Source organism: Martes martes (assembly GCF_963455335.1).
Source record: "Martes martes genome assembly, chromosome: 10".
NCBI classification, from domain to species: Eukaryota; Metazoa; Chordata; class Mammalia; order Carnivora; family Mustelidae; genus Martes; species Martes martes.
In genome coordinates this window covers 52,810,060-52,831,948 of record NC_137898.1, presented here as the reverse complement: position 1 = coordinate 52,831,948, position 21,889 = coordinate 52,810,060, and the positions used below count along the sequence as shown (strand labels likewise).

General features: G+C 46.5%; 1 protein-coding gene across 1 annotated transcript in view; it reads left to right on the top strand.

Moving 5' to 3' along the window:
- The window catches only part of LOC308351818 (synaptotagmin-9-like), a 52,406-nt gene extending 30,855 nt beyond the window's left edge, over positions 1 to 21,551 (top strand). The window contains exon 3 of the mRNA XM_080817758.1: positions 19,318 to 21,551. Coding sequence (XP_080673884.1) covers positions 19,318 to 19,326 — 9 coding nt within the window. The 3' untranslated portion in view covers positions 19,327 to 21,551. The remainder of the gene's footprint in view (positions 1 to 19,317) is intronic.
- The last annotated feature ends 338 nt before the right edge of the window (positions 21,552 to 21,889 follow it).

The window sequence follows — 21,889 nt, the reverse complement described above, 5'->3', positions numbered from 1 at the left end:
AACCGCCTTCTGCCGAGAGGGCTGCGGAGTTGTGTCTCCAAGGGAGAACCCACGGCAGGGAGGTAGGTGGAAGACTTGAACAGAGAGTCAGGGATGTAGACAACGGCACGCAGAGAGCACCGGAGGAGGGCTGGAATTGATTCAAAGAGGGGGTTCCTTTGGGGAAGGGGAAATACAGGGCAGGAGATGGGGGACGGTGTGGAGAGATGAGCTGACTAGACAGTGGGGGGCAGAAGGCAAAGGAGGGAGGCCTGACAGATCCAGCCCCAGGGAACAAAGTTTGCCTCCCCTGGCAAAAGGAACAGGCTGTCCTGGGGTGGGAAGACAAAGTCACAAGCCCCCTCAGACCAACTGCCCTCCCAGAGCTATTTGCAGGGGAATTGACCTGAGCCATCTCTCATCCGTGCATCCATCCATTCATTCATCACCTGGTGTTCGTGCATCTTGGGTCTAGTGTGCCTGTGCCCTTTCCACCACCTTAAACCCTTACCTGCCTGCCTGACCCCCATCTCCCCTCCTTCTGCCCTGGACTGTGCCCATGTAAGCTGTTTGTCACCATCCTGCCTTCTCCCTGGACTGGTCATCACCCTCCTAACAAGCGGGCGTGCCTTGCCGATCACACAGTGCCTCACATGAGGAATAGCATCATGAGGGCTTCCCCGCATGGAGCACCGACTCCACCCAGGGCACCGTGCTTAGCACTGTACGTGCATCATCTAAACTCACCCTCACTCTGGGAGGTAATCAGTATTATCGCCCCAGATGAAAACACTGAAGCTTGACTCAGTTTTCCAGCATCTGGAGGCAAAGAAGTGGTAGAGTGAGCATCCTGAGGCAGGCTGTGTTGTCCATCATTACGCGTGCCCTGTCTATACTCTGCGAGGATCTTATACTCCGGTTACTCTGGAGGTGGCCCTCTGACTTGCCTTGATCAGTAGATGGGGTGACAGCTCTGAGTGAGGGCTTCAAGAGGCATCCCATGTTTCTACTCATCTCCTCAAGCTTTTGGCTTCTGTCGGGGAATTACCAAGGTTCTGGCACGAGAAGATGCAGAAGCAGAAGCAGACCTCCACCTGTCTGGGGCCAGATCTGGCTGAGCCCAGCAGAGCTGCAGCCAGCCCACAGACCCCCGAGCAAGAAATACGTGTTCGTTGTCGCAAGCAGCTAAGACTGGGGCGTTGACTGTTACCACAGCAAAAGCTGACTCGTACAGATTTTTCTGATCCCATTCAGTGCTTAGGCAAGGCTCTGTCTTCCTTTCCTCATCATGTTGAATCAGGCAGCCTACAGCTGTTCCAGCTGCTTTCTTCTCCTCTTCCTGTGCCCTCTTCGTAGAAAAAAATCTGCACGTGCCTACACATAGCAAAACTCTCAAACCCACTTCTCTGCCTGTCAGCTCCGAAGACACAGCTGTGGCTGTCAGAGGCAGCCACTCCTGCGCACCGCCAGCCAGTGTATGGGTCACACAGCTCTGCTGCTTCCGAGAGCTTTGTCCCTCTGTGCTCTTAGCACTCAGCTCAGTTAAGAATGTAAAACTCAAACAATGCCAAAGAACTTCTGGAAAATTCTTCTGTTTTCATCCTGCTGGCACTAATTCCCTCTCCCGCATGATCTCACATTGCCAAATGATTTGTCATGAGAGGGGTTTTTTTTTGCTAATTTACTTTTGGCTGTGTTGCTTCTGCCATTTCTTCCCCACCTAATCATCTGCTGACCATAATTTTCAAAACCAGTAGGACATGCAGTGAACAATACGCAGTAAAACTGATTAACTGAAACCCTTAAAAAAAAACCTAAAAGCTAACGGGAGACTCTTTGTAGCCGTCATGTTATGTTCTATGGGTTTTTTTTCCGCAAATGTGTTTTTAAATGTTGTACCCTGATGAGACTACACTTTGTAGCAGCAAAGACTTTATTTCTATAAATAAGAACATGATTTTCTCTTAATGTGAAAGGCTCTGAAGTGTGAACTTCTGTTCTGCTTCTGCAGCATTCCTTCTGACAAAACGACCCCGTTTTCCTCAAGGACCCACCCCGCTCCCTCTGTGCCCCGTGCTCTGGGGGGACGTAGCCACACCCTCCACTCCAGGAGCGCATCTGTGGTGCCCCAGGCTGTGGCTGGATGGTGCATTTTGGCTTCGGTTCAGGGTGAGGACATGACCCGATTAAGGCCCAGGGATTTTGCTGGAACTGTCAGGAAGAGTCACGTCTTCCCACTGGGCCTGGAGCCGTGAGGGTACAAGTATGGCATCGCTACTGCTATGTCGCCATTGCACATAACCTGTCCAGAATGGAGCAAATCAAAGCAGAGCTGAGTCAGGATGTGGAGAAAATGAACATGAGTCCAGGTGACCTTGTCTGAATGTCTGGAGGGAGGGAGAGATGGAGAGGCAGACTGAGACACTGTAAGGTCATCTTGATGTCACTCAGCATCTCAACACTCAGCAGCTCAGGGTGGAAGTGACCAGCACCTGACCAGCACAACAAGGTGAAGAGAAAAGTGACAGTAGGTGGCTGGAGTGGGGAGCCTCAGATGGCAGTGCAGGAAGGGTAGCTGACAGGGCCCAGGCCACAGGGGCAAGTTTCAAGATGGATAGAGACAGGTAGAGTCCCTGGGCAGAAGCGGCAGCCTGATGCTGGGGCCAGACACTGACCCCAGACACTGAGGACAGGGCCCCGCTGAGCAAGTAGGTGGCCCTGGGACCTGCAGGTGAGCAGGGTGGCCCAGCTCAGGGGGGCTACAGGGGTAAGTCAGGGGCCCCCCTCATGCCTCTGACTCGGGAGGTGCAGGCTGCTACAGGGAGCCTGGGAGTCCAGGGCACTCGGCGTGTGGAATGGTGCCAGTGCCAAGCGTCCTCCTCTTTTAGTAGATACTCGTTACAGGTCAAAGAAACCTAGTGGAGCTAGCTTGGGATTTTTTGGAAGGAGAGGGAAATTCTTAGAATTCAAGAACAGAAATGTATCTACGTTCCAGGAACGTCTGGGGCTGGCACCTGGAAACTCTGGGGAAACCAGACGATATTTATTTTCTCTTTTACTCTGCTCTCTTCTTTTTACCTCTCATACACCTCTCTCTCCCACCTCTCCCTCTCTCTCTCCGTCCCTGTCCTCTACTACATCTCCCCTGTCCACACGTGCGCACATATACGTCTCTGTCTCCCTCCATATTCTCATTTCTCTCCTTTCCTCTTTCTTTCCCTTCCCCACTTTCTCATAGCAGATCTCTCATTCCCCCACCTTGGGTGGGGTGCCCGCTGTGGCCGGGACAGCTGAGACAGTGGGGTGCAGGTAGTGGGGGGTAAAGGGAGAGCCATGTCTTACAAGCATGGCTTCCAGGACTCATTGCTGTAGTGGGGGGGGCACAGCAGGTGATAGGAGAAGAGAGGGTGTTGTCAGTGTGAGCTGGGAAGACCCTCCAGACGCTATTCTCTAACCCCCAGGGGCTGGCCATCGGCATATTTATCATCAGTTCCCACAGCGGTCTTCGACTGTTCTGATGTCTGCCCTCCCACAGTCGTCCAGCCAGCGTTCCCTGAGCACCTGCCACAGGCCACATGCTGTTCCACACACTGGGATTGCAGCCTTGAGGGTGGAACTCGTGTTCTGGCAGAAGGAGGCAGACCAACCACAAACACATAAACAGAAATAGGTCATGATGAGTCCAAGGATGAAAATACACCAGAGAGATGTGATGGGGTTAGTGGGGCCACCTTGGTGTTGGGAAGTGACACTTACCAGAAACCTGGGACAAGAAGCAGACAGCAGAACAAAGACTTGGGAAGAGCAGAGAGGAGGCCATGTGGCTAGGACACATGCATCCCAGCGAGTCTGGGTCCAGGGCAGGAGGGCAGCTGCCCCTGCTATTCGGCTCCCCAGCCCCTCATCAGGAGCCCCAGGGGACAGGAGTTGAGCTTGGTCTCCTCCGCCTGCCCCTCTGCCAGCTCATCGCATCTCCCAGGCCAGGTGCTCCGAGCAGAGCTGAGAGCTCAGCTTCTCCACAGGTAACACCAACCCCTAATTCACCCAGGAAGAGCTGCCTCTCCCTGTCCTGGCTCCATCCGTCGTCACTTTCCCCCCTTCTCCCCGTGTTTCCAGCGGGGAAACCCCTGATGCAAGTCCAGGGTCCTCATCTTCAGCCTGTCTGAGCCCCCACACTTTGTGTCTGCCCTCATTGACTTCCCTTCCCCACACAGCTCGGCGAGTCCCTGTCTCGCAAGTCCTGCTGTGGCTCACCCTTCCTGCCCACAGCTGCACTCCGGGTCTCTCTGCTGGTCCTCCTCAGAGGTCTCAGACCTGCTTCTCCAAGCTGCCAGCCTCTCTTGTGCCACTTACCCCCAGCCTGGGCCCAACCCCTCCGGAGTTCCCCAAGGCCCAGCTAGTACCCGGCTGCAGTGTTTAATGAAACTTTCCTAAGGGCTGAGGGTGACATGAGTGATTGCAAGACAAACAGATCATAGGAAACTGAAAATTCGCTAGCCAGGGAAGGCAACATCCGCCTCAAGTCATAGCTGTCCCTGCCCCTGGGAGACTGCCCGCAAGGGAGACACCACATCATTACTCAGGATAATGCAGCCTCCTGTGATGTCATCCTCAGGCCAAGATGGGTTCTGGGCTTTACCTGATAATCCAAGTCCCCCAAGGGACCCCTGCCCCCAGGAGCTTCTTTCTCCCCGGCACCTCGCAAACACTCTCTAGGTGGTTCCTGCAGCAGGGAGCTGGGCTGAAGGAGACACGAAGCTGAGGTCAGCAGTCTTTCCACTCGCCAAGTGGTGAGTGTGCCCGGAGGGGCTCCTGTCTCTGATTCTCGCAAAGGCCCAGTGTTAACAGCATTGCAGGGAGATACATTCCATGGCCCACTGTCAGTCAGATTTTTCAGAAGAGAACAGATACTCAGATAAAAGAAAATTGTGCTGATAGGGTTTTTTTCTGACATTGTGGGAAGCTGAGATGAAAAGTTAATGGTAGGAATAATACCTCAAAATGTTGATATTATTTATAACTTCATATAAGCCCTCTAAATCCTTGGGGGAAAGAAAGTATCTTCTATCATATCCTCTTTTCTTTTTTAAAAAATATTTATTTTTTTTATTTGAAAGAGAGCATGAGCAGAGGGAGAGGGAGAAACAGGCTGCTCGCTGAGCAGGGAGCCCATGGTGGGGCTCAATCCCAGGACCCTGAGATCATGACCTTGGCCAAAGTCAGATGCTCAACTGTCTGAGCCACCGAGGCACATTTATCATACAGTCTTTTCAAACAACAAACACGGTTGAGGATCTCTCTCTCACACAGGAAAGTAAGCTGCAAATATTACATTTTTTGAAATTACCACATACCTAACTGACTTTTCAAAACGAGTTTGTGTTCAGCCTGTTAGCTGTATTTATTCCATACATCAACATTCCAGAGTTTAAGCTTATTCTGAGAATTTCTCCCGGGAGGAACACATCCATACTCACGCCTGGAGAAGGAAAGGGGAACATGATGGGCCTGGGTAAGTGGAGGGGGTGCTTGAGGCTGCTTTCTCTCTCAGGGCATCACCACCAGCTATATATTCTACAGCTGTGCTCTCTGGCCTGTGTAAACTCTGGGCCTGGATGACCATCTGGGGCATATCTGCTAACTCGAATATCAACCAGGCGGTTGGGGTGAGGCTGGTCCCCGCAGGTGTCCGGGAAGGAGTCCCCCCAGGGCCTGCCATCTCTCCCTCAGGTACTCTGTGGAAGCAGCATCAGCAACCCTTTGGCTGTTTCCTTCTCCTTTTAAGCCACTCTCCTTAGGAAGGAGAATTCAGATGTCACCAGGTCTCCCTCCTTCCAAAGCTCCCACAGGCTGGCCATGGCTATTTATGTTCCCTAAATTAATTTTCTATTTGTCACCTTTTCTCCTGATGCGTCCTTAACAGACAGCACCTTTCCTCCCTTCTTACCATATAAATGCCACGGAATCCTCAGGGTTCAGTTGAAATGCCACCTCCTTTGTGAGGTCTTGGTGAACGACACCCCACTTAGCATGAAGTACTCCCAGGATACTCTGATGGTGATTCATATTGGCCACTTACTGCCTCTAGTTTTTGCTTTACAGTGAGTGAGATTCATGTCTTCTCTCTTGACTGTGAAGCCCTTGAGGTCTGAGATTATGTTTCCTCCCCATGCTGAAAAGCAGGGGCTTTCATTGTTCTCTCAATTGATGTATTTAGCTGACATGAGCTCATTGCTGGACCTTCGCTACAGATGGTGACTGAGCCTTTCCTCTGTGGTCCATAGAGAAGTTTCTAGCATGTGATCGTCAATAGGCAGGAGGGGACTGGTCGATGTGAGAGTCCCAAGCGAGGGTCGAGAAACCGGCAGTCTGCATCTGGCTCTTCAAAGTGGGTAGAAGCATCCAGAGGAGGGGGCAAGTTCCCACGCATGCAGCAGGCTGTGCGCGCCTACCTACCATTGCCATGAGAGCTAGAGGATACTGGGATCTTGCTCTTTAGCCAGTGAATGCCTACCATCCGTAAGTGGTGATATCCTGGAGTCAAGGTCATAGGTGAACAGATCGAGCCCCCATTTTATTGTATTGTAAACACTGGTGAGTTGGGAGGCAGATAGATGACTCTTCATTGTCTCTTTGGTATTTATGCTTGTAGCTCTTCATTATTTTTCAGAGCTCCATTTGTCCCTTTTTAGGAAATGCTGAATTTAAATACTCTGGTCCTGTTTGAGGACCAGCCAAATAGACTTATCAGGAGCCAAAGCCAGCCGCCTCCTCCCCATCTTTACTGACCGACACTTGTGTAGGGCCAGTGTGAATGAGGACTGTGAAGGCAAGAGAGATGCTTCAGCTGCTCCTGTGTCACTCTGCCCTGGGTTCCTGCTCTCCTGTGTGCTCTCCCGTCCAGCCTCTGCACTGCTTGCAGGCTCCAAGTCCTAAAACACAAATCTGACCGTGCTCCTCCCCTACTCCAGTAGCTGCCCTTTGTTCAGACCAAGATCAGGTTCCCTATCCTGCCGTTCCTGGTCCTCGGCGACCCTGCCTCCATCTCTTCCTTGTACTGTATTTTGAAGCCATGCCCAGTTTCTGGTGGTCTGCTTCATGCTTTTCATTCACCCCCATGCCCTTCCTCCTGCTTTGACTTCTTTTCATGCTGTCCTCGCTACCTCTTTGCTTGGCCAGATCCAGCTCATCTTTTAAGCATCTCCTCAGTTATCATCTTCTTCAGGAGGCATTCTGCAGATCATCCTACTATGAGTTCAATGTCTTCTGTACATGTTCTCTCCCACTGGTACCCTGGGCCTACCCCTACCATAGTGTTTGGTGCCACTTGATATTATCCGTGTTCGTGTCATGCACAGCCCATCCAACTGCTCCTTGAGGATAACAATTATTATTCATTGTTGGTTTAACCAGTACCTGGCAAAATGCCTGGCACAAAGTCAGCATTGAATAAATTCTTGTTGGATAGAATTCCAATTTCTTCCATCTTATAACTTAGAAAATGATAGTTGATTTGTTAGATGGACTCTGCATATCATATTTTCAGAATTATAGCTACAGTGGTTCTGTTAATGTATAAATATAACCCAGGGCTAGCTGGCTCTGAAAGCCAATGAAGTTCCATTTTCTTGAAGAGCAGATGAGCTCTACCTCCTTTCCAGCACTCAGTTCTCCAAGTGCAAGTCAGCACCGTGAGAATGACCACAGTGCCCAGTCTTTGTTCAGATGGGATTTGTGGCAACAAAAAAGCCCACACAGTTCTCAAAAGGGTCTGGGCAGGGAATCATCTTAGTTTAAAAACTGGTCGGAAGAACCATGACCATCTTCTCCAGAATTTCTTCATGTTTGGGCTCCTCATGCTAGCTGCTTATCTCCACAATCTTTCAAGATGCCTCTTCACACTATTTGCATCATTTATTGTCGATATTGTGGCATTCTGTTCAGGTGGTGCTCAGTCAAGTTTCCTTTGAAACAATCACCTTGCAGAGGGATAGGGCAGATTCAGTCATTTATTTATTTATCAACAAATATTGATTGAGTACCTATGACGAGTATACATCTGTGAGAAAAAATAGACAAAAATTCTTGCCCAAGTTGAGCTTATATTCTAGTGGAAAAACCAGGAAATAAACATTGTAAATGAGCATATTATGTGTTGCTGAAAGTAATAATTACTAATGAAAAGAAAAATACAATAGGGCAAGTTAGGGGCACGAGAAGTATCGTAGTGTGTGTTTTTTTTTTCTTTTGTCGTCGTTGTTGGTTAGTTGGTTGGTTTGTTGGTTAGTTGTTGTTTTTTTTTTAAGATTTTATTTATTTATTTGACAGAGAGAGATCACAAGTAGGCAGAGAGGCAGGCAGAAAGAGAGGGGGAAGCAGGCTCCCTCCTGAGCAGAGAGCCTGATGTGGGGCTCGATCCCAGGACCCTGAGATCATGACCTGATCCGAAGGCAGAGGCTTAACCCACTGAGCCACCCAGGCGCCCCGGTTGGTTATTTTTTTTAAAGGGGGGAGATGATAATCTTCATAAAGGTAATGTAGGTCTCATGGAGTACTGAAACATTTGAGTAAATATTTGAAGGAGATGAGGGAGGAAGCCATGTAAGTATGCAGGCTAAGAGGTGGCCAGTACAAAGACTTAGGGACATTTGTACAAGGAGTCCTGAGAACGATGTGGGGGATGAGATCAGGAAAGTTAACAGGAGTGTAGAGCTTAGATTACATAGAACCTAATAGATCTTTATAAGAACTCTGGTTCATACTCTGAGAGAAGAGGAAGCCATTGCAGGATTTTATAGAGAGATGTGACATGACCTGAGGTTATAACTAATCCCTTTGATTCTGTGTTGAGAATAGACTGTAGGGGGCAGGGCTGGAAGCGGGGAGATCACTAGGAGTCTACTGCTGTTATCCAGATGGAAACTGTAGAGGCTTGGACTAGTATAAAAGTGGGGTAGTGATGAGAAGTGGTTACATTCTAGATACATTTTTGGAAGGAGACCAATAGGATTTCAGGATGTAGGGTATGACAAAGAGAAGTGGGGATGATTTCAATGTTTTAGGCCTGAGCAGCTAGAAGTGAGCTTAGGAAGACAGCAGGTAGAGCATCTGTGCAGGGCGATCGGAAGTTGGACCTACTGAGTTTGAGGTGTCTATTGGATATCTATAGGGAGACATCAAGTGGAAGTTAGATGCAAAAATCAGGAGTTCCAGAGAAAGGTCAAGCTAATGTAAAGATGGTTGACATATAAATGGAGAAGAGAAGAGGTCCAAGGACTAAAAACTGGGACATTCCAATACTTAAAGGTAGGAAAAGGAAGAGAAACCAACAGAGACTGAGAAGGAGAAAATCACTGAAGTTGTAAGAAAACTAGGAGCGTCCAAAGACAAGAGAGAAGATACTGTTTCCAGGAGAAGGAAATGATCAGATCTCAGATGTTGCCAAGAGGTCAATTAAGATGAGGACTGAGAACTGACTCTGAATTTATCCATGTGCTGGATATTGGTGACATGGGATACTGGGTTGATGGTGTCCTCCCAAAATTCTTATCTATACAGAAACTTTTTTGGGAGTAGAATCTTTGTGGATACATTCGGTTATGTTAAATTGACATCATACTGGATTAGGGTGAGTCCTAAATCCGAAGACTAGCGTCTTAGAGTAAGAAGACCATGTGGTGAAGACCAGAGCCAACAAGGGGAATGCAGGGCGACGAGGGAGCAGAGATTCCAGTGTGCAGCTACCAGCCAAGGATCCCCGGCAACCACTGGGAGCCAGGAGGAGGCGAGGAAGGATTCTTCTGGAGAGTCTTTAGAAAGAGCATGGCCCCATTGACACGTTGAATCCAGACTTCTGGCCACCAGAACTGGGAGAGAATAGATTCGTATTGTTGTAAGCCACCCAGTTTATTGTATTTTGTTATGAAAACCCGAGGACCCTGAAGCACTTGGTGCCTTGACTTGGGCTGCTGTAACAAAACAGCATAGACCGGGGCTTACACAACAGGCATTTATTCCTCACAGATCTGGAAGCTGGAGGTCAAAGGTCAGGGTACTGGCATGGTTGGGTTCTGGTGAGGACTCTCTCCCTGACTTGCAGAGGGCTGCTTTCTCCCTGTGTGCTCACATGGCGGGTGGAAAGACAGCAAGCACCAGCTCTCTGATGTCTCCACTAAGGGCTCAAAGCCCTTTGTGAGGGCCCTACTCTCAGGACCTCATCTCACCCTGGTTACCCCGCAAACGTGCCATCTGCAAACACCATCACATTAGAGGCTAGGGCTTCAACATATGAATTTTGTGGGGTACAAACTTCATTCCATAGCACTCGATAAAGCAGTCATTTTACATTTCTGTACCTTGATTTCCTCATCTGTAAAATGGGGATAATAATAGTATAACCACCTCAGAGAACTATGGTGAGGAACAAGTGAATTAATAGATGTCATAGTCTTAGAATAGTTCATACCAAGTGCTATGTAATATTAAGTATTACAGTGATTGATAAATCCCATCATTTTGTTTTGAAATTAAAACACTCATTTTCACTTGTTCTTTGTTTAATTCTCAATTAGCTCATTAACTGGACAGATTATATTTCCCTAAACTGCTAAACACTAATTTCACACTTAATCAAATTCTCTTAAATGTTCTAAATTAAAGAAAAAAACCTTACAATCTAGCAAAGAAAATTCCCCTAATATTTAAGCACTGTTTCAGGAATTGATTGGCTAAATTTCCTAAACATTTCAAACTGAAGCCACAAATTTAAAGTGTGATTATGTCCGACACTACAAACATCCAACACAGTAGGTGTTAAACAGAATCATTTTCAAGCACTGTTAGCTCCTTATTTTTTAAAATAAATTTTATCTTTTTTAAGCAGTTTTAGGTTCATACAGAAAAACTGAGTAGGAAGTATGGAGAGTTCTCGGGAAGCCTGGGTGGCTCAATCAGTTGGGCCGCTGCCTTCGGCTCAGGTCGAGATCCCGGGGTCCTGGGATCCTTGCTCAGATCCCAGGATCTCAGATCCTGGGATCCCGGGGTCCTTGCTCAGCGGGGAGCCTGCTTCTTTCCCCACCTCTGCCTGCCACTCTGCCTGCTTGTGCACTCTCTCTCTCTCTCTCTCTGACAAATAAATAAGTAAATAAAATCTTAAAAAGAAAGTATAGAGAGTTCCCATATAACCAGTGTTTCCACATACAGACATCCTCCCTGCTGTCAGCATCTCCCACCGTTGTTACAGTTAATGAACCTGCATTGACATATCAGTATCACCAGAAATCTGTAGTTTACATCATGATCCAATCTTGATGTTGTTCATGCTCTGAGTTTGCACAAACACACACTGACATGTATCCATCACATAATAGCATGTGTCATACAAATATTTTCACTGCCTTTAAGATTTTCAGTCAAGCACTATTAACTCTTATAATGCGAATATATTAAAAAAAATCTTATGCATAGAGATTAAATTACCTTAAGCATTTCAGCATCTTAGAAAATAAATTTGTAAACTTAGCATATTGGATTTTCCTGAGCATTTAAAGGTTAAATAAATGTAAGTAGTCAAGTTATCCTAAATAAATCTGTTAAAATCATAAATCCAGTAGTTTTTACTATGTCATATTATTAAGCACTTACCTTAAAAACATGAAACAGAATTTTGATCACAAAATGTGTTATTGCAAATTTAAATAAATATAACAAATAAATAAATAATATAACCTACACAAAAACATTATTACTTCACATTTAGAATTCTTGTTTGTTTTACCTCTCTCTTGTTACAAAGTTAATTTTCCCAAGAGCAGGAAGAGAATTATCAGTTCTTCAGTAGCAACTGAGCCTACAGATGACCACTCGGAGGTCTGAGTCCCCAATTACAAAGTGAGGATACCTATGCACAGACATGGGAAAGGGCTGGATTACTCCCTGGAAAATTTCACCAGAGCTGTGCATTCCCAAGGCAAGTCCCTTCTTCTAGTTGGCTTCTGCCAGGTGTGCTGTCAGTGGGAGATAATACCAGCATTTTTTTTTTTTTTTAACACCAGCCTTTTTTAGTGGGATTTCATTTCACAATCCAGTGCCTCTCATATATTCTAGGAACATTTCAACTTTCACCCTGACCCAATTGTTTTTATAACTTTTTTCCTTTTTTTTTTTAAGATTTTATTTTTTATTTGAGAGAGAGAGAATGAGAATGAGCGAGTGTGAGAAGGGGGAAGGTCAGAAGGGGAAGCAGACGCCCTGCTGAGCAGGGAACCCTGTGTGGGACTTGATCCCGGGATTCCAGGATCATGACCTGAGCTGAAGGCAGTCGCTCAACCAACTGAGCCACCCAGGCGCCCCAGCTTTTTTCCTTTTTCATCCCTAATTTGGGTAGATGGAATTCTTCATGAGCTCATACATGCACACACACACACATGCTCTGTTTCTCCCAGCCACCATCCCACAGTGGTACAGTAAAGCTTCTTTTTTTTTTTTTTTAAAGATTTTATTTATTTCTTTGAGAGAGAGAGAAGGATCGAGCACCAGTGGGGGAAGGAAGATGGAGAAGCTGCTCAGCAGGGAGCCCGATGCAGGGCTCGATCCCAGGACCCCGGGATCATGATCTGAGCCAAAGGCAGACACTTCACCAACTGAGCCACCCAGGCATCCCTATAGTCCAGCTTCTTGATGAGACTTCAGTTACTCTCTTTTCTTGCTCAGTGTCCTGTTTCTCTGGTCCTTGACTGACAACCACAAGCTCTTCAAGAGTAGGGTGTGTGGCGGTCATCTTTGTGTTTCTTATGGTCCGCACATTTGCCTGGTGCTCAATAAATCTTTGCAGAATGAATTAATGAGTAAATGTAATAAATTCTAAACTTGGGTAACAAACTCCAAATACACAACTCCACCAGGCAGAGTAATGGTTGCCTTGCAGCAATTCCCTGATTCGCCCCACCCTCTGAAAACTCTGACAGCAACCCCTGCTGTGAACCTTTTTAATGACCCCTCACCTACAGCAGCTCCTTGCTGGCTTCTGAGAAGCCTTTTCCATATCAGCATAGGTGTCACACACACCAACACTCACCGCCTTTCCCCTGAAGGCTGACTTGACAGTGGGTGTTAGTACACTTTTCTACAAAGTCTGGACTATTCCGAGTTACTCTCTGAATTGAAAATCCTTTTTGGAAAGATGCTGTCATGGGGTTGGGGGGTGGGCAATAACTTGCCATCCTGGGCATGGTCCTCAAAGCGTACATTTGGAGCCATAAACATGCAATGGCAGATGCTGGCTCTGCCGTTCACTACCTTTGTTATTTGGCCTTTCTCGGACTCAGCTCTGTAAGAATGTAAGTGTAGTGTCCATCCCAGAGGTCCAGGCGAGCATCGAACGAGATCAGCTATGCAAAGCTCTTAGGGTAGAGCAGAGTGCCCGAGTGCTCCACACAGAGTAGCTGTTACCCAAGTGGACTCTCCTTTTCCAACTGGCGCCTCAGTCCATGACTGACAGTACAGTCCCATTCCCACTTCTTTAACACGATTCTTAAAGGGATGTGGGGCAATGAAGAACAAAGAATGCCCTCTTTGGAGAAAGAAAAAGAAGCTAATCAGATTCTAAATGGGGGGAGGGGGAAAGGGGGGAGATAGGGGGTGGGCACGAGGATTCCTCATATATTTTGCAAAGCTGGGTTAAGTGATAGTCAACAAAATCATGAGATTTTTTATGGTTTTTAAATAAAAATTTAAAATATGAGTGCAACAATAATAAGCCCATATAAGATTGAATCATGTAATGAGTCACTTCAATTTCTGACAAGCTTCTTAGTTCAAAGCCCTTAGATACTTCCTGTAATCAAAACCCATTTTCAAATTCACAGGAAGATATTATCTAATGATCCATCCAATCTTTTCATGTTCTTAATTTGGGGTCAGTTTCATTGGCCTGTCTCACATCAGCTGTCATTTTTGTGATCGAAATGTCACTTCACATTACAGTTTTCATTGAGACTGTTCTCATCTTTGGTTTCAATTCAATTTAATTCAAACGGGATCTGTATGTCTCAGGACAATTGAATTCACTTCAATTCCCCTCTGTTCTGATAAGATTGTAACCACTATTTCCTATTGATGCCACTGAAGGTCCTGATGCCTTCCAAACCCCTGGTGCTGCCTGGGAGGTCAGATAACAAGGACGCTGCTGCTTCTGCCCCCTGAGATGGGTCTGGTGCCAGCCCTGGAACCAGCTAGGCCAGGCTTCTGGCCAGTTGGCACCACCAGTTGGCACCAGCATGGCTCTCTCTGGTGCTGGGGCCACAATCTGTAACCACCGTATCTCCCCACCAAAACCCTACTGGGTCAGTGCTCTTCTGAACTCTAGAAAATCTTTCCTTATACCTCAGTTTACAGGAATCTTGGCTGAGAAATAGCCCATTCAGTTATAAGAGTTTGGAAAGGTGTTGTAATTTGCTTATTTTTTGTTTGGTTGGGTTTTTTTTGGTTGGGTTTTTCCAGTCTTTCCCCCCACAGAAGACAGACAGAAGGGGTTGGGCCCCAGCACAGTACAGCCGTGCCACACTCAAAATTGCCCTTCTCCTGTAACAACTACTTTTTTTCACACCTGAATTGTATATCCAACATGCCCTAGGAGAAGTTCATTTCCAAGAAGCTTCTCTTGCAAGACCCCTGATAGAGATGACCCTACCCTTCCACCAGACCTTGAAACTCCTTTGTCTTATCCTCTTGTGGGCTGGCAAAAAATATTCTAGAGTCCTGGTGTCACTGTTTAGAGTAGGAACACAAAGGATACTGGGACCAGCCAGGATCAGAGCCCAGAAAATAAACCCAGCTAAAGAAGAGGGAGACCCAGCTGAAGAAGAAGAGAAGAGGCCCCTCCACACCATTCCCAGGAACTGAGTTTGATTCCAGCTAACTGCATGTACAAGGAGACTCACCAGGTGAGCGAAACCCAGCTATGGAGGTCAAGTCAGAGCTGTACTATAATTTGACCCCTGGCAGCATGGTCTCTGCTAATGGTAGCCGTGGGTATGGAGACTGGTAAAACATTGGCTAGAGTTAACAGCCCAGCTGTCTAAGCAGGCTTCAGATAAGGCCAGAACACATCAGGTACAGAGGTGGTCCCTAAGGCTGGGAATTTGGGGAAAGCCCTACCCAAAGCAGTGGGAAGGACCTGCTCAAATGGAAAGAAGAAACTAAGGTTAGAACAGGGAAGACTGACGTTTTGCGTAGAGCTGAGGGTGCAAATTAGGTACACATGCAGGTCACTAGCTGGTGCAATCCAGAGAAACGGAATAATTAAGTTGGAAGCCGTGAGAGGGCTGTGGCACCTGCTGCATGCTACTGGCTCAGAATAGGGTTGCTTAACGTTGCTTCATTGATTCAGAGTACCTAGAAAACCAGGGCAGACGCTCAAATGTACAGACGGGACTTACAGAGTGAATTTAGAAATGATGTAGTTGCTGAAGCATAGACTTTGAAATTAGAAGTCTTGAGTTCAAATCCCAGCTCTGACACTTAGTAACAGTGTGACTTTGGGCAAATTAATCTTTCTGTATCGTTGTGTCCTCCAGTAAAAAACCTCATAGGTTCTCTGTGGGGCCCTTTTAAAGATTTGTAAAGTTCGTATCCTGCTACCTGGCACATGATAGGTACTCAGACACTGAAGGAATATGGTATATGGCTAATAGCAGCACAATGAACTCTTTGGTGAGGCTAAGCCTGTGGACATTTTGCCTTCCCAGACAAGAAGGACTGAGGGACTGACAAGCTGGGCCTGCAGATAGGGGACTCACCACTGAGAGAAGGGTCTCTGGGAAGATCCTGCGGGACGTGGGTGGGGGGTTGGGAAGGAGGGCCATTCAGAGGGTGCTCCAGAACATTAGCTGGCCTGGGAAGGTCATTTCGAATCCCAATAGAAGACAAATATCCATTCATATTTTCCTTCTAGACTCAAACATTCCCTTTCCCACAGCCAGGGGCACACTTCCAAGTCGAGGGGTACAGTCAGGTATGGCTGTCCATCTGCAGTGTCTGCTCTGGTTTTCGTTACTCGCTCTAAGTTAGAGCCTCACGTATGAACATTTGATCCTTGAAATGCAGTCCGCATATTCCAGTTCCAAAATGTTTGCGGCTTTCCCGTGGTTAATAGATACCTATTTGGTTATTGCTGTGTCCTTGGCAGTGACTATGGTTTTCTCTCTGGGCTGGCAGCATTAATACCCTTAGTCTGTACTGGAACGTGCCCTGAGTTGAAATTAAATGGATGCTGCACTGAGTGTGAAACAGGAGAGATCCGGCTGCTCGAATGCCGGGCTCCACTGGAAGAGCCGATCCTCGCAGCTTGGAAACCAGGAATGGGGGTTGTGCCCCACAGATACCCCCTCTCCGCTCCCCAACCTTATATGTCCTCCCCGTCTACTCCTCATCCCAAAGCCTGCCTATTCCTCTAGTGAGCCATACACCTCACCTGCCTTTGTACCTTTGTGCAGGCTCTTTCCTCTACCCCAAATGGCCTTCCCTTCTTCTCTCCTGATAGATTCCCATTCAGCCTAAATGGCCCAGCTTGACTTATCTTTCGGAGTCCTCTCTATGGACCTCCTCGAACCCTCTTCCTTCTTTGCTCTTACACATTCTCTGCACACCTCTGTTACTCAGCTTCTCACCTTATAACTTCTCCCCTGGTAAGCCCGTTGAAAGTGGGGTATGTGTCTTACACGTGGCATCTCCAGCATCTCGGGGACACTGTGTCCCCAGCATCTATCACAGTGCCTGGCACTTGTTAGCTACACATTAAAAATATATGCATGATTACTACAGCTTTGCAGTATATCTTGAAACCTGAAATTCTGATACCTCCAGCTTCATTTTTCTTTTTCAAGATGGCTTTAGCTATTTGGAGTCTTCCGTGGTTTCATACGAACTTTAATATTACTCGTTCTAGTTCTGTGAAAAATGTTACTGGTATTTTGATCGGGATTGCACTGAATCTGTAGATGACTTTGGATGGTATGGACATTTTAACAATATTAATTCTTCCGGCCCGTGAGCACTGGGATAGCTTTCCATTTGTTTGTGTTGTCTTCAGTTTCTTTCATCAGTGCTTTCGTTTTCAGAGTGCGGGTTTGTACTTCCTTGGTCATGTTCATTGCTGGATCTTTTATTCTTTTTGGCGTAATTGTAAGGGGAGTGTTTCCTAATTTCTCTTTCTGCTACTTTGTTATTAGTGTATAGATATGCAGCAGACTTGTGTATATTAATTTTGTATCTTACAACGTGACTGAAATCATTTATCAGTTCTAATAGTTTCTTTGGTGGAGTCTTTAGGGTTTTCTATATATGATATGTCATCTGCAAATAATGAAAGTTTTACTTCTTTCTTACAAATTTGGATTCCTTTTACATCTTTTTTTTTAAGATTTTATTTATTTATTTATTTATTAGAGAGAGAGAGAGAGAGCACAAGCAGGGGGAGTGGAAGAGGGAGAAGTAGGCTCCCTGCTGGGCAGGGAGCTCAATGTGGGGCTGGATCCCAGTACCCTGGGATCATGACCTGAGCTGAAGGTAGATGCTTAGCTGACTGAGCCACCCAGGGGCCCCCTTTTATATCTTTTCTGTCTGATTGCTACAGCTAGGACTTTCTTATTATGTTCAGTTAAAGTGGTGAGAGTGGACATTCTTCTTTCTGATCTTAAAGGAAAAGCTCTCTGTTTTTCACCACTGAGTACCATGTTAGCTCTGAGTGTGTCAGATATGGCCTTTATTATGTGAACGTATGTTCTCTCTAAGCCCCAAATGGTATGGTACTGACACAAAAATAGACACATGGTTCAATGGAACAGAATAGAAAGCCCAGAAATAAACCCATGCTTATATGGTCACTTAATCTATGACAAAGGAGGCAAGAATAAACAATGGGCAAAGGACAGTCACTTCAGTAAATGAATGCTGGGAAAACTGGACGGCTACATGCAAAAGAGTGAACCTGGACCACTTTCTTACACCATACACAAAAATAAATTCAAAATGGATTAAAGACCTAAATGTGAGACCTGAAACCATAAAACTTTGAGAAGAAAACATAGGCAGTAATGTCTTTGACATTGGCCTTAGCAACATTTTTCTAGATTTGTGTCCTCAGGCAAGGGAAACAAAAGCAAAAATAAACATTGAAATTACACCAAAGTAAAAAATTTTCGAACAGCAAAGGAAACCATCAACAAAACAAAAGGCAACCTACGGAGTGGGAGAAGATATTTACAAATGATATGTCCAAAAATAGGTTAATATACAAAATATAGAGAGAACTTCTATAACTCAGCACCAAAAAACCCCTGCAAATAATCCTATTACAAAGTGAGCAGAGGACCTGAATAGACATTTCTCCAAAGAAGACATACAGCTGCCCAACAGGCACATGAAAGGATATTCAACATCACTCATCATGAGGGAAATCCCAACAAAAAACCATAAGGAAATACCACTTTATGCCTGTCAGAATGGCTAGAATCAAAAACACAAGGAATAACCAGTGTTGGTGAGGATGTGGAGAAAAAGGGACCCTCGTGCACTGTTGTTGGGAATGCAAGCTGGTGCAGCCACTCTGAAAAACAGTAGGCTGGTTCCTCAAAAAATTAAAGATAGATACCATATGATTCAGTAATTTCACAAAACTCAAAAGAAAATTCCAGAATTCCAAAGAAAAATGAAAACACTAATTTGAAAAGATATATCTCTCCCTATGCTTATTGCAGCATTATTTACAATAGCCAAAATATGGAAGCAGCTCAAGTATGGAAACAACTCAAGTGTGTACACACACACACACACTAGAATACTATTCAGCCATAAAAAAAGAGTCAGAGCTTGCCACTTGTGACAATGTGGAGGACTTAGAAAGCAAAGCAAAGTGAAATTAAGTCAGATAGAGTAAAACAAATACCATATGATTTTACTTATATGTGGAATCTAAAAAAACAGAACACATGAATAAACAAGTGAAAAAAAGACTCTTAAATACAGAGGACAAATTGGTGGTTGCCAGAGGGGAAGGTAGTAGGGAAATGGGTGAAACAGATAAAGGGGACTAAGAGATACAAACTTCCAGTTGTAAAATAAATAAGTCATGGAGATGAAAAGTACAGCAAAAGGAATATAGTCCATAATAGTAAAATAATGCATCCTGGTGAGCATGGAGTAACCCATAGAATTGTGAATCAATATGTTGTACACCTAAAAGTAATATAACCCTATACGTTAATTATACTTCAATTTAAAAAATAAAAATATATATATGGATGAAAACCAAAGCATTCTTTTTGTTTCTTCTTCCTACAGAAACGATGACTATTGGTAAGAGGATTCTTTGTGCCAAGGACACAGTGGGACACCCACCTTACAAAGATCTTAAGTAACTTTTCCCATCCAACAACACCCGGACGATCCAGTGACCAAATGCTGAGCTGTAACCACAGCAATAACTGGCCCTCTTTCTGGATTAGGTTTGGTGAATGTGAATGGTCTGGCCATCTTCCAGTGGCCTAAGGTGGTGTGCTATGGGGGGAGCATGACTGTCATGGCCAAGAACCAAGGTCGGACTACAGAAGAAACCACCTGATGTAGTGGGAAAACTAAGAGTACCCTGGAGCGCTAGGACTCTTAGTGACTAACATGAGGCCCTTGGTGATGGGGTCACAGCACCTGCCCTGGCAGCGTCAGTCTGACACGATGTCATTTGCTTGAATGCCCTGGAAGGACCGAATATGTAAACATACATCCAGGTGCTAAACAGGCAGCAGATCTAATTCACCCTGGACTACCTTTGAGCTAATAATTGTCTTCAGAAAATAATTTTACCCGAAGAAGTGCTCCAGCTTTGCAAGGAATAGCCCCAGGAGAGTAAGAGGAGAAGCAGGCTGTTCCCTGGAAAAAATCTAGTGCAAGGAGGGCTGATTCACAGCAAGTTCACTGCCCCCTCCCATGCACATGGCAGAGAGTACCAGTTGACCGTAACCCTCTCTTGTGCTAAACCCACATTCTGAGGAGTCAAAATCCTGGGCAGTGTTTGCTAGATGGTCCTCAGCCACTTCCCGGCAACTGCTGTCAATGTTAAAACGAAAGTTACCTGCCGTCTCTGTTAGAAAGGCCCGCGTCTCAAGGGCATAAGTGTTCTGGAATACCCTTTCCCGGGCATGGTTGTCCATTGGGGGAACAGCCGCAGGAACAGGTGTACTGTTGTATGAGATAAGTTGACGGAGAGGTAACACAACCCTCCCCCTGAGGAAGGCACAGCTTTTGGGCCTTCTTGGCCTCTGTGCTCTCTGGGGTATTTCCATATGCAGCAGCCCGGAGACATTAGCCCTGGGCAGCCAAGACAGGCTTCCTTTCACCTCCAGACACATATCACTTTCACAGCACTTGGGGAACGGAAATACCTACAAGAGTGAAGGTCAAGGGCTCTCCCCGGGTATCTCATTCATTACTCAGCTTCCTCTGTGACCACATCAGCCAGCCCACTGCCAGCTCCGCTCCTCATCCTCATTGCTTCTGCCTCCATACAAATGAAACCAAAGGCCTTAGCGTACCTTGGGGCAGGGGAAGAGGGGTGGCTGTGACTTAGTGGTCCTCTCTCTCCCATTATGGGTGCAAGGTACCCCAACCACACATTGCACCACTTCTCCAAGATAACACCCTAGGAAGCTCATTGTCTTCATTTGAATTAACATTTCATTGTGGGACTACCTGGGTGGAAGAAGGATCGTTGGCTGTCTTCAGAAAGTTCTTAGTGCCGCAGCTGCCTGGTGAAAGACACTCGACACTGATCTCACATCTAAAAAGGAAAGGGGCCTTTGGTTGTGTGAGGCAGTGCTACCACACTCCAGCTTCCCGCGTTCCCCAGCCTGCCTAGTGCATTTTCATCTCTGATTGGCTTTCTACCACCGGCATCCAAAGAGAAGCCAAGGTTCTGCCTACATCTGACCATATGAGAAGAACTCATCTTCCCTTGCCCAGAGTTCCACCCTGCCTCTTCCTCCCCATCACACATCCTGCACCATAGCAGTGTTTCGAACCAAAGCATGACGGACTTTGCCAGCAGGACAGCCAGCAGAAATACTGTCTCTAGAGCCAGGCAGATGAGCCCAGAAGAATGGTCCCCGAGAAACCAGACCGGCCCCGAGAGATATCAGGCAGCCATCCCAATAAACTTTGACATGTCCTTGGCACTGAGAGCCTGGGTAGGAGATCCTGGGGCAGCTGTGCCTATTGTTTCCCCCACCTACCCCCCAAAGATCTTCCTGCCCAGAGAGCTAGCAGCCCTGGGTACTACTGAGCATGTTACCGGCTTGGTACGAAACGGAAGGTGGCTTTGTAGGGGCAGCAGGCAAAGAGGCCTGTTTACATGGCAGGCAGGTGGCTTTGTGTCTAGAAAGCTTTGCCTAGCCAGTCCAGCTGTGGCCAAAGGCTGTTTTTGAATTTGAACTCCCTGAGCCCATCTGCAACTCTGCCTCTGTTCTCTTGCATTCTGTTTGGTTTCCCTTTAGTTTCCTAGTAAATGTTCCTTTTGAAACATTCCAATCTTGTCTCATTGAACTCGGGGGGAAGGGGGTTCTTCAACATCTTTCTCAGGATGGAGAAGGAAATCAACATGCCTTGAAAAAATGGAAATGGCAGTGAGAGGGTCAGATCTTAGGAAAAGACCTTGGGGAGAGCTGGTGCCAAGAGATGGGAGAGGCCAAGCGTGTGGACCCCACCCAACCCACCCTGATTCTCAGCCCCTTTCTCACACTGCCTCTGTCTTTAAGCTGATCTGCCTTGGATGCGTGTAGCTGCCAAAGCACCTCCCCAGCCCTGCCCTGGGTACATCCAGCGGGCTCCCCAGCCCTGGGCACATCCAACGGGCTCCCCAGCC